The sequence below is a fragment of the Trachemys scripta genome, chromosome 3, assembly GCF_013100865.1.
Source record: "Trachemys scripta elegans isolate TJP31775 chromosome 3, CAS_Tse_1.0, whole genome shotgun sequence".
Classification (NCBI taxonomy): domain Eukaryota; kingdom Metazoa; phylum Chordata; order Testudines; family Emydidae; genus Trachemys; species Trachemys scripta.
This window is the reverse complement of record NC_048300.1, coordinates 58,482,871-58,500,422: the sequence shown is the minus strand read 5'-3', so window position 1 is coordinate 58,500,422 and position 17,552 is coordinate 58,482,871. Positions and strand designations below refer to the sequence as shown.

Genomic DNA, 17,552 nt, shown 5'->3' with positions numbered 1-17,552 from the left:
ACTAGAAAATAATATCAAACCAACTACATCGCTCAGGGTGTGAAAAATCCACACATCTGAGCAATGTAGTTAAATTGACCTAAGTCCTATGCAGACAACACTAGGTTGACAGAAGCATTTCAATGTAGAAGCTCATCATTGTTGTATACTAAATGTGATACTCCGTGAAAAACAAAAGGCAAAAGGCAACTTTCCTCTTGCTTAACAGAATAAAGATATTTGCAAACAGCTGTATGATTTAGAGAACTATTAATAAAATTAAAAAAACCCTTCCTGATAGCTAGTATTAAATTGATATATTTTTGCTAATAGAAAATAAGGCTTGGAATTTCCAAAGTTACGGTGTGACCCAACTGTTAAACTTGTGTGCAATTTGATTTAAGAACATGAAGCAGCAAGAATAAAATGAGGTAGGGAGTTATATTAGTTACGTGGGCAGTGATAATTCAAATTTCACAAGTCTCCTTAAACAGGTCTTTAAGAACTATATTCTTAACTTGGTAATCACCAATCTGGGCAATTTTACCACACATACGTTACCGTCACAAACCTAACACAAACCGAAAGGTTTTTCATTAAAATGATATTATTTTAACCAAAAGAATTCATTTTAAAATTCTCTTGCAGTGTTGTGAACCGAAACACAAGAATATCATGTCACTGCAGGAGAACCTGAAAGTGAAACTGACCAGCCCAGTGTCATTATCTAAGTGCAAATGGGAAACATAGACAGCATAAATGGAGAGAAATCAACAGCTTGTTTAAAATTATGTTAATAATTTAAGCAGTTATTAGTAAAAGGAGTTTTATATATTTAACTAAAGCATGCAGATGGTAAAATAGTCATTTTAACACTGCAAAGTGAAAGTGACTTGTTACATAAGTCTACACTAGAAAATAATATCAAACCAACTACATCGCTCAGGGTGTGAAAAATCCACACATCTGAGCAATGTAGTTAAATTGACCTAAGTCCTATGCAGACAACACTAGGTTGACAGAAGCATTTCAATGTAGAAAGTGACTTGTTACATAAGTAACAAGTATGAAGCAAAAAACCCTCATAAGCCTATTCAAATATTAAACATTTAAATTCAAGTTGTCAATGCTATCCCAACCATGATATGTTATTGAAACTGTGCAATTTATAGGCATTTAATAAAAGTTAATAATTCAATATTTTATCATTGAGGCAGGTGGGGTATACTCAGTTTTAATTTCTCTTAAATCAGGGTGACTTGTCACATACCGGCTATCTCTGTCCCAGAGTAGTATTCTTATGTGGTTGATTATCGATGGCTGACCTAGTTTAATTTCAATGCCAGAACGGCAGTCATCATCAATCGGGTGTCGGGAAAAACCATGATCCAAGTCGTAATTCTGTGTGTCCCCATCTAGCAAAGCAGACTTCAGCTCCCCTTTTACAACCTGCGCTCCATATTTCATAGTTGCAATGTTCTCACCTGGTACTAAAAGGAGAAAGAAAGAGTTGCTTACCAGTTATGATTTTACAGCACAAACAAATTAGCAGAGATGATTTGGTGGCTACACAACCCTTCAGGTTGCTTCAGGGTTGTGTCAGCCTAATTCAAAGGCCAATGAAGTTAATGAGAATTTATTGGCTCAATGGTCTTTGAATCAGGGCCAACAAGTTGGGCCCCTTGTCTGCCAAAGCAGCAAAATCCAACCCTTGCCACAGAATTGCGCAACAAAATCTAGTCTTATCAAAATAGTTGGCGATAATGATCCTTAACTTCATTTGCAAAATACTGAGATATATGGTTGAAAAACATTGAGATAAAGTATTGTTGCTTTAAAAAAAAAGTTTCTATCCCTCATAATTGTAAAGAAAATGCTGAAAACATGATCTGAATGCAAAATACTGTGTTGTCTTCCTGACTCTACAGACAGGCTGACAATAGCTTTTGGGTGTACATTTTCCCATTCATCTCAATGTGCTTTTAGGTCTAAAACCTAGATAATGTAGTTTAAAATGTCAACATTGACCAACCTGTTAGCAGAAACACCCAGCTAAGATGCTGCCCCCATAATTACAAACAGCCTCTGTTGCTTCCACAAATGCCAAAAGTCCTACCTGTCTTTTATCCACCTGTCACAACCTCCAGCTGCATCCACCCCACACTAATTTTGTACAATGCATTTGTATTGTCAATACAAATATTTACAAGCATATTGAAGACTAAACATGAGAGGACAGCATAAAAATAAATTGAACTTAATATAACAGGCTGTTTCCAGTATTACTTAAGTTCATATTTAATTTTTCAAACTTAAGATTTAAATGAAGCTGCTGCAGAATCCATGGAGCTTGCTGCAAAATTTAGGTCCAGCTTGCTATTGAGTACGTGGTGTCTCAGGCCATAAGGCTGAAACATAGGTATTTAATGACAGGAGGAAGGCTTGTGCAGAACAAAGCAGCCTCCACTTTGAGAGAATGTACATGGATTTGTTACAATCGTCTTTCTATCCTGAACTGTTTGTGAAGTTTCTGGAAATCTGCCTATTCTCTGAAAGTAGTAATAATTAAGTGGGCTAACTCTATAGACATTTCATGATGCATTATTTAATACTTTGAAGTGAATAGTTTTCTGATGATAGTTTACAGTTTAATTTGAACTTAGTACTTAAGGAAAAGCTACAGGAATTCAATTCTTAAAATAGCTACATTACTGACAGGGTGAGAAATCATGAGCTTCGGTGCCTGCTATCAATGGCCAAGTGACTATAAAGAAAAGGAAATCAGCAGGCAACATCCAGGCTTTGTAAACTTCCATTTCATAGTACTATAAAAAGAATGCCACTTTATGACAAAATTGAAAAAAATCCCAACATGAATGCAGAGGATCAGTAAAGCCTGTAGTTTCCAAAGTGAAAAACCTGAAGGGACAGCTGCTAAAAAAAGCAGTTTTCCATAATGGAAAGCTCATTCCCGCATGATTTAAGAGACCACAATACAGAATATTCTCTAAGAGTATTCAATATTATTCTCAATTGCAGGGTAAATATTCTGTGCTACGTAACTGTTACTTTGCAGCACACAAATGTTTTTATAAAACACTTTGCCAACTGTAAAAGGTTAAAACCTGATTCACAAATAATACAAATAATCTAGTACAATGGTGGAGACAGGTTCCTGTTACAGCGATCATCACAAGGGAAATGCTTTCCTCTCTTTTCATACGTAGAATGTAAGCTCTCTGGTGCAGGGACTGATTTTCATTTTACACATTATGTGAGCAAACAATGTAAAGGGGAAGAGAAAAAAATCAGATACAGAATATTTTGAAACTAAACAGCAAAACTATTATTTTTATTACAAAATTAGCATTAAAAATCTGACAGATGCCTGCATTAAAGTTTGATTACTTTTTAGATATAAAGGTTTCTACAAATTGTTTTCCTTGAGGAAAAATTAAGCATTTTGATAAAAATGCACTCTGCTGTAATTTACATGCTAAAGCAACATCTAGACTATGAGAAGTTAATATATTTTCCTATTTAATGTTTGTCATCCCTGCCATTGCAATTCTTCAGAAAAAGAGCAAATGGAAGTTAGGAAACTATTCCAGCTATATTTTTCATTACTCTTTCTGCCTCCAGGGCCAGATAAAAAATTCACTCTCACTTTAAAGCAATTTCAGATATTATCAAGTGTTCCCAAGGTGTTGGATTTAAGCATTTTAATTATACAGGTATTTTCCAATTAGTAATATACCACTCATTTCTACCGATAAATTACAAATCCATACATAAGGCCCTACCAAATTCATGGTCCATTTTGGTCAATTTCACGGTCATAGGATTTTAAAAATCATAAATTTCATGATTTCAGCTATTTAAATCTGAAATGTCATGGTGTTATAATTGTAGGGATCCTAACTCAAAAAGGAGTTGCAAGGGGGAAGAAATCGCAACATTATTGTAGGAGTGGTTGCAGTACTGCTATCCTTACCTCTGCACTACTGCTGGTGGTGGCGCTGCCTTGAGCGCTGGGCAGCTGGAGAGCAATGGCTGCTGGCTGAGAGCCCAGCCCTTAAGGCAGAGCCACTGCCAGCAGCAGTGCAGAAGTGAGGATGGCACGGTATGGTATTGCCACCCTTACTTCTGTGCTGCTGTTGGCAGGGCACTGCCTTCAGAGCTGGGTGCCTGGCCAACAACCACCGCTCTCCAGCCACCCAGCTCTGAAGGCAGCGCAGAATCAAGGGTGGCAATACCGCAACCCCCCTAAAATAACCTTGTGACGCCCTGCAACTCCCTTTTGGGTCAGGACCCCCAATTTGACAAACACTGGTCTCACCCGTGAAATCTGTAGAGTGTATGGTAAAAGCTACACAAAAGACCTGATTTCACAGGGGGAGACCAGATTTCACAGTCCGTGACACATTTTTTCATGGCTGTTGATATGGCAGGGCCTTCGCCATAGAACAGTTGTATTTTGAAAGTCCATCCCCAACAAGTTTAAAAAATACTGATGCTCACTTAGCATGCCCCTGTAGTTGAGGTCCATGTCCCGACTTTCAGAACGAACTTTAATGGCATCCAGAATGGCATCAGGCGACAGCAATCCAGAAGGTCTTACAACATTTAGTAGTTCTGTCAGACTCATCAGGGGTAAGCGTACTGCCTGCATGATTTCAGCATGATTCTCCTTGGGGTTATGTTTACACCAGTTCATCAAAGCCTGGAAAATATCCTTCTCAGGTGCTGCAAATGAATCCCTCAGGACAACATTTAGAAGAGCAGCCTAAATAGAGAACATCCAAGAAAATTCATGTCTAAAACATAGCAAAAATTAACAGATCTTTAACTGGTAAAACTATAAAAGCTCTTCCAAAACTTGATTATACTAGTGGGACAGTGACTCTGTAGACAAACATTATAGCCATTAACTAGCTCAGATGTAGCCAGGACATTAAAAAGTATTTTACTGAGAAAAGGAATTTTGGTCAGGACCTTGGTTTAATGCCTATCCAGCAGATGGCACCTCTAACAGAGCAACATCCCCAAAGGAGTGAATGCCCTGCACTGTCAGATCAAAGTATAAGGCAAAGTCCTCATACTTGAATCCTAACCTTCTTGGTCAGAGGCGAAACCACTACTGTCTCACTATGATATTCTTACTGAGCAACCTCCCTGGCCTTTCGGTTTTTATTTTGAGTATTGTATTCAGTTATAGCTTACTTGCTTTTACTCATTTTAATCACTTATGCAAGAATTCTAGATTTTCTACTCATAGATAGGTTATGATTGTACCACCACCACCAGAACAAGGCTTAGAGTGTGTAAGTGTGTCAAGCCACTCAAATTAATTGTATCCCAATGTACTTTAAACTCTCAGTGCTGATGGGTCAAGGAGTAAATAAAGGTGATTTTTGGATTTGGCAGTATAGTGGGCTGCTAACATAAAATTTTGGTAGCACACCTTTGAACTTAGCTATATGATCACTGGTGTGAAAATTAGATGCAGGTTTTATATCACCCACTCCAAGCTCTTTCCCTCCTTTCTTTTTTGGGGCCGAGCTGCACAAAAAATTCACATAGCTCTATCTCCTGGACAGAAGCACAAACACGCACTGATTGCAAAATGAAATCAACCAGAATTGAACAACTTTTTGCATTTTCACTTTGCAGACAGTATAAGTAGGAATGAGCCTTAGAACAAGGAAGTCCTCCTGCAGCACTGGTTTTCCCACAAACTCCAGCTACTGTAAAGGAGGTAGCATGTTTCCTGGTCAAGGAGTCTGCTGTTTGTTCCATTCTACACTGATGTTATCTCCAATGCATTCTTAGTTGACATATTATATCTGGCATCAAGTAGTTAACAGTGAGGACTTCGGTGTCAAAAGGGTGGGGGAGCAATTATAATTTCCTCTATAACCAGATACCGAGTTAGTTAGCTCTGTAAAGTCTCTGGTCCCTATTCATAGAATAGATGTTCTCATTAAACCTGCCAAAAACATCAGTGTATTTTTTTACAGTAAAATGGACTTGAAATATTTTTCATACATGTTTTAATATCATTGAAAGCTTGAAACTGAAACTCTGAAATTCTGCTATTTCACATGCACCCTGGTTTGAGTGCTGGGTTACCGATACTGAGTTTTGAGGCAAATGAAACAATATGGGAGCATTTACTGCTTAAAAAAAAAAAAAAAAACATCTAGGACTAAATTCTCTGGTGCAGTGTAGCCACTTGGCACTGTACCATTGATGTATCCAGCCCAGAAGGTTCAAGCATGGGAGAACTAGCGCATGGGAGAACTCCAGTGGCACAGAGCTACCACAGAGATTCCTATGCACATTCATATTCTACCTCTAGTACAATGTAGGGTGTGTGACCTGAGAACGGGACATAACTAGAATACCCCTACACTGCAATGATCCACAATTGTGATTTCCGCCCGTTGGGACAGTTAGCAGCTGGTGTAAATTGCAGCAGCCCAAAGGTTGCTCCAACTTATGCTGGGAGAATGATCCTTCATGTAGGAGCCCTAGGATCAGGAGAACGAACATAAACTGAGTTTTATGCCAGCTTTGCAGCTCCCTCCTCCAAACCTTTACTGCGTACACTTTGGCCAGGCTTCAAATGCCAGACTATACTGTTTAACGGACAGTGCAGACTTTACAAATAGGTAAGAAAACATACATAAGAAAAGAAGGTAAATATTTTGCTCCTACCCTTGACAATGTCCTGTTAAGAGTCATGTTTAACTTTTGTAATTGGTCGCAGTTGACTAGCTCAATAGATATTACATTTAGGAATGATCTTTAGGTTCTCTTTATTACCACAATGTTTATAGAATACTACAAAGTATTAGTTATTCAACTCATCTTGACTTGAGTAACTCCAGCAATGCAATTTTACTGCTAACTGACCTTACTATTAAAGTTTCCTATTACTTGGCCTATACTTCTCTTTTCTTCGTTTCAGACCACTATTAGCATTTTATCATAGTATTTTTTATAGACCACAACCAACATGTCTAAAAGAACTTACAAAGACTCACCTTAGAAAGTGACAGAAAGCCTTCACTGGAGAGCACCTCTTGAGCATTTCTATCCATAAACATACAGCACATACAAGTCAGTTTAGGGAGTGAGTAGAGACTGGCAACATCAAAGGTCATACAAACATTCTGAATATTAAGTATGGTGCAAAGATACTCAGAGGTGGAATCCTCCAATTCTGGGAATCCATATTTGTGAGCCAGGCTCAGGAAATCCAGGAGTACCTCTTCCTTCTCATCTCTTAATGTAGCACGGCCTGTGTATATATATTTCAGCAGCATTGTAAATGCTTCTGCAGTGGTATCCTGAAGAGGGATTTCTGCTTCAGGCTGAGATTCTCTCATTCCACCATATAATAATGCTCTAGAAACAGAAAGAAAATGTGAGAAACTTGCACCCTAATAATGGGTGCCTTATTATATATATTTAAACAGTAAAGTAAATAAATCAAGCGGCCTAGAGTGCAACCAAACGCCAGGTGAAAGAATAAATGAAGATATATTTGCAGGTTTCAGAGTAACAGCCGTGTTAGTCTGTATCCGCAAAAAGAAGAACAGGAGTACTTGTGGCACCTTAGAGATTTGTTAGTCTCTAAGGTGCCACAAGTACTCCTGTTCTTCTTTTTGATATATTTGCAATGACTCCTCAGAAGAGGCCACATAAAATGAAAAAGAATCGTTTTGAAAATTTGAAATGGAAGCTATGTGGACAGCTTAAAATTCAGCTCTACTCTGATAGTGTCTACGTAGGAGTAGCACTGTGGGGTCTCTTCATCATTATCTCAATTATTCTACATCAAGTTTAGTCAGTTTACAGGTAAAAAGAATGGGATGTGAGGTTTTTTGTTTTGTTTTTTAATTTCAGCTCTGAAAATTTAGCCTGGTATCTGACAGTTAAGTTAGGTTCCCTTCCTACTTACATATCACCACCAGCAATAATGAATTTTCAGACCAAATTATATCCTTAGTGACACCTGCACAGCCCCACTGAAAGTTGGGGAAGCAGAAGTACAGACAGGTAAAATGACTTGCTGACGCTCATATTATGAAAGAATAGCAGAACTGGCAACAGAACCCAGGAGTGTAAATGCCCATTTTCCTTGCTCTATCCATTAACTGTAGCATAGGACAGGCTTGGAATCCTAGGTAATGAGACTTGTGAAGAATCAAAAAGTTTGCTACATGTTTTCTCCAGATCAGGGGTCTTAAACACGCGGCCCACAGAGCTCTTCCCTGCGGCCCGTGGAGCTCCCCACGCCCCCCCCCCCACTTACTTCCTGTTGTCGCCAAACTCCCCTCACCCGCGCCCCCCGAGTTATTTTCTGTGCCTGTTAAGCTCCCCGTGCGCTGCTCCCCAATGTTTGGGCACCTGCCACCCCCAGGCACCTGCCATCCCCATGCACCCCCCTCCCCCCCCCGCAGTGTCTCCCAGCACCCACTTGCTGCCTCCTCACTGCCCGGGAGCCTGCAGCACAAGGTGACTCAGAAGCCTGCAGCACACATTGAATCCGCTCTGCTCTGCAGGCTGACGGCTTCCAGCAGGTCCTAGTGTCCCTCTTCACTAGGGCCAGGGCAGGCTGCCCTTCCCCTGTCCTTCTGCCCTAGTCCTGAGCCTCTCTCTTCAGTGAGGTGCTGCCACCCTGGAGTTGCTCTAGGTAAGCGGCACCAGGCCAGAGCCCGCACCCTGCACCCCAACCCCCTGTCCTGAGCCCCCTGCCACACCCTGCACCCCAACCCCCTGCTGCACCTCTCCCCTCTCCTGCACCCCAACTCCCTGCCCTGAGCCCCCGCCGCACCCTGCACCCCGACCCCCTGCACCTCAACTCCCTGCCCTGAGCTCCCAAACACACCCCGCACTCCTCCTGCACTCTAACCCCCTGTCTGGAGCCCCTGCCACATCCCAACTCCCTGCTGCACCCCACATCCCAATTCCCTGCCCTGAGCTCCCGCCGTACCCTACACACCTCCTGCACCTCAACTCCCTGCCCTGAGCCCCCATCACACCCCGCACCCCTCCTGCACCGCCTGGGGGCAGAGTTGGGGTGAGGACTTCAGGGAAGGGGTTGGAATGGGGGCAGGGAAGAGGTGGGGCAGGGGTAGGGCCTCATGGAAGGGGTGGAGTGGGGGCAGGGCCAGGGGCAGCAAGGGGTGGGTGTCAGTGATGTGGCCCTCGGGCCAATGCACTAGTCCTCATGCGGCCCTCGTGGTCATTTGAGTTTGAGACCCCTGCTCTAGATGATAGGTAATTTGTGCAATCTGTACACATACATCTTAGTTTAATCACTAGCCTCTCTGGCATTCATATGAGAGAAGAATTATCTTGAAATTTTACTATGTACAATTTAAGAATGGGAAGTAGATCTGCTGTGTTAAAATGAGACATGAGTTTCAACTCAATTTTTATAACATGCAGTATTTTCCTAGGTCATATGGCAGCAGACAGAGCCTTTTAAATGAACAATTTCAGCAAGAAAGGCTAAAACTAAACATTTTTAATAAATAAGTTGTATACAAAATGGCACATGACTGCCTAGAAAGGAGTACTGTGGAAACAGGTCTGGGGGTCATAGTGGACCACAAGCTAAATACGAATCAGCAGTGTAACACTTTTGTAAAAAAAGCAAACATCATTATAGGATGGATTAGCAGGAGTGTTGTAAGCATGTGTGATGTTATTGACAAAATCTGTAACTGTATAGATCACTGTTGTAACCACTGTTATATATTTGCAGCAAATATTGTACAAAGGTTGTCGTGTGAGGTGTCCATGGGAAGGTTATGACTGGCTGGTTATAATTATGCTATCTGTATATGTGCATCATTTTGTAGTTGAAGTTATGAACATTGGCTCTATATTGCCTGTATTTCAAACTTATGCTATGCTTCTGGGTGACCCCCCCCCCACCGACAAGTTGGTGTCAGCTCTGCCTAGCCTGCTTGATAGCCCATTAAGGACCATCAGCTATACAACTGACCCATTGAAAGATGGCAGACACAGCTTGTGACTCAGCAAGGTATGGAGGGACATGCCTATTGACAGAACTCTGAGGTTTTCCATGCCATGTGATGGACAGCTTGTCTTTGGGAAAAAGAAAGCAGAGATCACATGGCAAGAGACTATAAAAAGTTGCTGCAGCTCCTCCATCTTGTCTTCAATCCTGCTTCTCACCTCTGGAGGGACTTTGCTACAAACGGAAGCTCTACACAAAGGACTGATGACCCAGAGATGTACTCCAGAGACTTGATTTGAACCTGCAGCTTATTCCATCATTGCTACAAGCCTGAACCAAGAACTTCGCCATTACTGTATGTAATTGATTCCATTTAACCAATTCTAGCTCTCATCTATATCTTTTTCCTTTTATGAATAAACCTTTAGATTTTAGATTCTAAAGGATTGGCAACAGCGTTATTTGTGGGCAAGATCTGATTTGTATATTGACCTGGGTCTGGAGCTTGGTCCTTTGGGATTGAGAGAACCTCTTTTCTTTTACTGGGGTATTGGTTTTCATACCATTTGTCCCCATAATGAGTGGCACTGGTGGTGATACTGGGAAACTGGAGTGTCTAAGGGAATTGCTTGTGTGACTTGTGGTTAACCAGTGGGGTAAAACAAAGTCTTCTCTGTTTGGCTGGTTTGGTGTGCCTTGGTGTGCACAGAAACCCCAGCCTTGGGCTGTAACTGCCCTGCTTTAAGCAATTTGTCCTGAATTGACTCTCTCAGTTGGGTCCCGCCAGAACCAGAATTGTTACAGCATGACACCAGAACTAATTCTTCTACTCCATGCTAATTAGATCTCAACTGGAGTACTGTGTACAGTTCTGGGTGCACATTTCAGGAAATATGTGGACAAATTGGAGAAAGTCCAGAGAAGAGCAACAAAAATGATTAAAGGTCTAGAAAATATGACCTATGAGGGAAGATTGAAAAAATTGGGTTTGTTTAGTCTGGAAAAGAGAAGATTCAGAGGGAACATGATAACAGTTTTCAAATACATAAAAGGTTATTACAAGGAGGAGGGAGAAAAATTGTTCTTCTGAACCTCTGAGGAGAGGACAAGAAGCAATGGGCTTAAATTGCAGCAAGGGAGGTTTAGGGTTGGTCATTAGGAAAAATTTCCTACCTGTCAGGGTGGTTAAACACTGGAATAAATTGGCTAAGGAAGTTGTGGAACCACCATCATTGGAGATTTTTAAGAGCATATTAGACAAATACCCATCAGGGATGGTCTAGATAATACTTAGTCCTGCCATGAGTGCAGAGGACTGAACTAGATGACCTCTTGAGGTCCTTTCCAGTCCTATGATTCAAGCACATTACCTGTATTTACACTTTTACTTTACAGAGGAAACCAACATCATATTTACATCATCCCATTTGTGTTCTGAAGTTTATTTCTTTTTAATCTGTAAATTGAGAGCTCAATTTAATGAAAGTCAAAAACATTATGATGTCATGGTATTTTCCAGCTTTTTACAGTTGGCCACAATGCTTTGATGCACTGGGAAGCATTCACACAAGAAAGGTCATGTTCAGTAAATAGCGGATTATGGGAGTATTTCTCTGAACTTCCCAGGGTATATTTCATACACAAAGTTTCCTGTAAGCTGGACAAGAAGAAATACATCACCTGAAATAATGGCATCTAGCAGCCAGAATCACTCTATGTGCAGGAAAACGTTTCTTTTCTACAATAAAGGTAACATCACTATACTCCTCCCCATTCATCAGACCGCCAACATTCTCTGACAAAATGTGAACATGGTCAATTTCCCCCACAGCTGTGTAAGGACGGAGTGGGTGACTATTACTCATCTTGATGAAGTGATGGTATTGACAGCCTATAGGAAGAAAAAAAAGAACTATAAGCATTTTTAAAACTGGATACTGAAACTACCTCAGAGAACACGTTACAATTACAAAAAAGCTAATATAGATGGAATTTAGACAATTACAAGGGATAACAATTATTTAGTGAGGATTTTGCTAAATCAGTTACAATGGAAACCCACCCAACTTGCTTCAAAAATTATATTTCAGTTTGATTTCAGATATCTCCACCATACTTTTATTCTGCCAATGCATCTGTTCTAATCAACAAGATGCCATCAATCAAATCAAAGTAACTGAATGGGCTGTAAAGCTTCTGCACTTCTAAATGATTCACAAAAGACAAAACTCTCTATATATTAAAATTAGTTGACTGACCAAAGAGAGAGAAATCATTATCTGAATAAACAGGCTTAGTCTAAATACACCTCTACCTTGATGTAACACTGTTCTCGGGAGCCAAAAAAATCTTACCACGTTATAGGTGAAACCACGTTATATCGAACTTGCTTTGATCCACTGGAGTGCGCAGCCTCGCCCCCCAAGAGCACTGCTTTACCGCGTTATATCCGAATTTGTGTTATATCAGGTTGCGTTATATCGGGGTAGAGGTATACTGAAATCTATGCTAAAGTGTTTTCATCAGTAATTAGCCAGATTATGGGTGTTCATGACATATTCTGACTGGAACCAGATTAACTTTCTAGAACTGAAATAATTAGTGATTCTTAATGAATACCATATGAAGACTGTTCCGATAGCAAAGTTCTAGCAGGCAGAGATTCCAGTAAATCCTTGAAAGACTTAGAGGACTCCACTGGGAAGCCTTCTCCACTAAGTGTATTTTCAGACTGAAGAGGCTTTATGAGAAAAAAGACCTGCTCTTCAATTGCAGAGTCTAAAAGATCTCTTGAGGGGAGAAGTGGCATTTACAAGGCATATGGTTTAGCTATTTATTTCACTCAGTTTGTGTACCCATGTGGTGTATAATTTGAAATAGCATTCCTTAAACTTCAAATATCACTTGGGGAGAGAAATAACATTCTGTCTACATTTAAACAGAAAATATACCTCTGAATAATTTCTTCTCACCTAACAGACCAGAAACCTACCCCACTTGATTCTCTGGCCATATACTTTACTTCTGGAAATCCACAAGCTTAAACTGAACATGCAGATAGCCATAAAGGGTGATATGTCCTTGACTTCATTAACATTATTATAGGAAATTTCAATATTATACCATAAATTAAGGCGGTAATGGCCATTCCATTCTAAGCCTCGACTGTTAGTCTCCTATAACTTCCCCAAAAAACGTGGGGGAGCAAAACTTATTAGATTTGTGTGTTGAGTGTCCTCAACCATCAGGCTTCAGGAGGCATTCAGTTCAGAAATTTTTGATTAATGGGTTAATTTTTCTAGGTGTGTTTGAAATCAAGTTGACAGAAAAGATTCATCTGGCTGTACACTAACTTTATTTCCAACAGCTGTAGATGCTGCCCACACTGGTAACTGAGTAGGTTAAAGACGAATAGCCTTCATCTCAAGTCAAAATAGGTGAACAGTCTCTGGATTAGCAAATCGTAGTTTGTATTCCCCCAAGAATCAATGTATAGCAGTGATACTCAGACTGAGACTCACGATCCGCAAGTGGCCTTTTAATGCGTCTCCTGCAGCAATGTTTAGCACATATTAAAACAGTGTGCAATTTAATTATTATCCAATCCAAGTTATTAACCAATCAGGATGCTTTTGCTATGTTATTAACCAATTACAGTTGATAAAATAATACTTGGTCATTTTGCTGTGAGAATTTTATATATAAAAACAAACTAAATATTTCCCATCATACTGTTTAAATATGAATATATAGTACTATAGTAAATGCAACAGTGAATTCACACTACTGTGGCTCTTTTGGGTAATATTGACTGCTAATTTGGCTCCTGAATGACTGAAGTCTGAGTATCACGGGTGTATAGGATGATAGGTATAATCTGGTTTGGGAAATATTTCTGGGAGGCTTTGCCATTTAGCCAATAGATGGGATTTGCCCTCTGAAAGGCACAATGTTGTGCTAGTCAAGAGTATGGACTACAACTATGCTGATTGCTGGAGATGTAGAGTTCCAAGAAATGGATTGGCTACTGGTGTGGGAGCTTTTCAAATTCTGTAGCAACAAAGGATTGAGATGACTGATAACTTGATATAGATCAAGTGTTGGGGGTTTAGAATTTACCTTTCAACCTTGAGTAGGGCACTGTAAGATACTAAAGCTGGTTTGAAATAGAGGTTCTGGTCACATTCAGTGAATAATCTGTTTGGAATTAGGCCAAGTACAGATATTATTTAATCATAAATGGCACTGCCTGATCATGCCTGCATTGCAGAGACATTGCAGGAAGTGGCCTATGACGCTATATTGGCTGATCTCTGCCCTGCTGTTACTTCATTAGATATAAATCCAGGCAGGGTCAGTGACGGTGTGTGCCCATACTTTTTAATTTTAAGATGCAGCGCAGGAAGTGATTCACCCTTGAAAATGAATTTGAATACACCCTAGTATTAAATTAATCTAGAGATCAAGGTGATATACAGGCCACCTTACAACTCTAAGATTTTTCTCAAGATGATTCAGCTTTGCATTACAGCCATCAAAACTAACGGTCTTAGGTGATGTTACTACCAAGGATGACTCGTATGCAATTTTGCAATCTCACCACTTGTACAACAGCTACAAGAGTACCCAAAGCAGTTTCAGGCACAAGCTGTATCGGTCAGCACACTTTTAATTTGATATTCAGAATTGGTTTGGAAACTAAGAACATAAGAATGATCATACTGGTTAGACCAATGGTCCATCTAGCAAAGTATCCTCTCTTCCTACTGTGGCCAGTGTCAGATACTTCAAAGAGAATGAATAGAACAGGACAATCATCAAGTGATCCATTCCCTGTCATCCACTCCCAGCATCTGCCAGTCAGAGGCTGAGGAACATCCAGAGCATGAGGTTGCATCCCTGACCATCTTGGCTAATAGCCATTGATGGACCTATCCTCCATGAACTTACCTAATTCTCCTCTGAATCTAGTTATAGTTTTGGCCTTCACAATACTCCCTGGCAACAAGTTTCACAGGTTGACTGTGCACAGTGTGAATGTCCTTTTATTTGTTTTATGCCTGCTGCCTATTAATGGTGACCTCTGATTCTTCTGTTATATAAAAAGCTAAACAACACTTCCTTATTCACTTTCTCCACACCGTTCACAATTTCATAGACCTCTATCATATCCCCCCATCATCACCACCACCACCCACTGCTGCCCCCAGTCATCTCTTTTCCAAGCTGAACAGTCTCAGTCTTTTTAATATCTCATCATACGGAAGCTGTTCCATAACCCTAATAATTTTTGTTGCCCTACTATGTACCTTTTTCCAATTCTAATATATCTTTGGGACGGGGCGACCAGAATTGTACGCAGTATTCAACGTGTGGGCATACCATAGATTTATACAATGGCGTTATGATATTTACTGTCTTATCATCTATCCCTTTCCTAATGGTTCCTGAGCCTGTTAGCTTTGACTGCTGCTGCACACTGAGCGGATGTTTTCAAAGAATTAACCAGAATGACTCCAAGATCTCTTTCTTGAGTGGTAATAGCTAATTTAGATCCCATCACTTTGTATGTATAGTTGGGATTATGTTTTCCAGTGTGCATTACTTTGAATTTATCAACATTGAAATTCATCTGCTATTTTGTTGCCCAGTCACCCAGTTTTGGGAGATCCCTTTGTAACTCTTCACTCTTTTGCTTTGGACTTAACTATCTTGAGTAATTTTGTATCATCAGCAAATTTTGCTACCTCACTGTTTACTCCTTTTTTCAGATCATTTATGAACGTTGAACAGCACTGATCCCACTACATATCCCTAGGGAACACTGCTATTTACCTCTCTCCATTCTGAAAACTCACCATTTATTCCTTCCCTTTATTTCCTGTCTCTTAACCAGTTAATGAACCATAAGAAGACCTTCCCCCATTTATTCTATGACTGCTTACTTTGCTTAAGAGCCTCCGGTAAGGGACCTTGTTCAAAGGCTTTCTGAAAGTCCAAGTATACTATATCCACTGGGTCACCCTTGGCCACATGTTTGTTGACACTGTCAAAGAATTCTAATAGCTTGGTGAGGCATGATTTCCCTTTACAAAAGTCGAGTTGAATCTTCTCCAACAAATCATGCTCATCCATGTGTCTGATCATTCTGTTTACTATATTTTCAACCAGTTTGCCTGGTACTGAAGTTAGGTTTACCAATCTGTAAATGCCAAGATTACCTCTGGAACCTTTTTTAAAAATCAGATTTATATTAGCCCTCCAGTTCATCTTGTACAGAGGCTAAGTTAAGCAAAGGGTTACATACCACAGCTAGTAACTCTGCAATTTCATATCTGAATTCCTTTATAACCCTTGGGTGAACACCATGTGGTCCTGGTGACTTATTAATGTTTAATTTATCAATTTGTTCCAAAACCACCTCTACTGACACCTCAATCTGGTACACTTCCTCAGATTTGTCACCTAAAAAAAAATGGCTCAAGTGTGGGAATCTCTCTAATATTCTCTGCAGTGAAAACTGATGCAAAGAATTAACTTAGCTTCTATGCAATGGCCTTGTCTTCCTTGAGTGCTCCTTTAGCACCTCGACTGTCCAGTGGCCCCACTGGTTGTTTGGCAGGCATGTTGCTTCTGATGTACTTATAGAAAAAAATGTTCCTGTTAGTTTTTGAATATTTGCGAGTTGCTCTTCAAATTCTTTTTTTGGCCAGCCTAATTATACGTTTACACTTGCCTAGCCAGAGTTTATGCTCCTTTTTATTTTCCTCATTAGGATCTGACTTCCAATTTTTAAAGGATGCCTGTTTACCTCTGTTTCTTTTACTCTGTTTAACCATGATAGCATTTTTTGGTCCTCTTACTATTCTTTTTAATTTGGTGTATACAATTTTTCTGGATCATCTGTAGTACTACGCAAGCAATAGTGGAACTGCCTTTTGATGTGTTCATGCTTTCTTCTTTCATAGGAGACAGATGGACATACTTAGCAATTGTAATTATTCCTTCTTTTCACTGGTTCTCATATGCAAGATTCTATTGTTCACTATCTGTTTATGGCCACTGAATGAAAGCAAGAAACATTAGCAATTATACCACCACCAACTTGCACACAATACTCAAATATACACTTCTTTGGTGCCAAACTCCAAAAGTAAATTAACAAAGATACTAATGAATCAAACGTGTTAATAGGAATAAACATGAAAAGTAGAAATGGGTGGATGAGGGCAGAATATGTATTTCTGGCCCTGGTATCTGTTTAGAATTCATACTCTTTCAATTGCTACTTTGGGATTCCCACAAAGTGGCATTCATTCATAGCATCAGTTTTTTATCCAAGGTTGGTTAGGCAATGGTGGCCTCTCCCCTTGAACACAAAATCTACAGTGATCTATGTTTTTATAACTTTTAGGCTAGATTACTGGAATGGCTTTAATTCAGGTTACCTTTGAAGTGACTTGGAAGTAGTTTACCTTAAAAATGTGTGAAACTACTAAAAACCCATTACAGTGGTGCTCTGCACTTAATAAATACTTAACTCTGGATGCAATTTAAGGTGATCTATAAATCC

The 17,552-nt window shown here is 39.9% G+C and overlaps 1 protein-coding gene across 1 annotated transcript in view; it reads right to left on the bottom strand.

Annotated features, from left to right (window-relative positions):
• Positions 1 to 17,552, bottom strand: part of BTBD9 (BTB domain containing 9) — a 272,643-nt gene that overhangs the window by 247,030 nt on the left and 8,061 nt on the right. The window contains exons 2-5 of the mRNA XM_034764813.1: positions 11,660 to 11,870; positions 7,029 to 7,392; positions 4,501 to 4,765; positions 1,250 to 1,469 (exon numbers count right to left, since the gene is read on the bottom strand). Of these exons, the coding sequence (XP_034620704.1) occupies positions 1,250 to 1,469; positions 4,501 to 4,765; positions 7,029 to 7,392; positions 11,660 to 11,844 (1,034 nt within the window). The 5' untranslated portion in view covers positions 11,845 to 11,870. The remainder of the gene's footprint in view (positions 1 to 1,249; positions 1,470 to 4,500; positions 4,766 to 7,028; positions 7,393 to 11,659; positions 11,871 to 17,552) is intronic.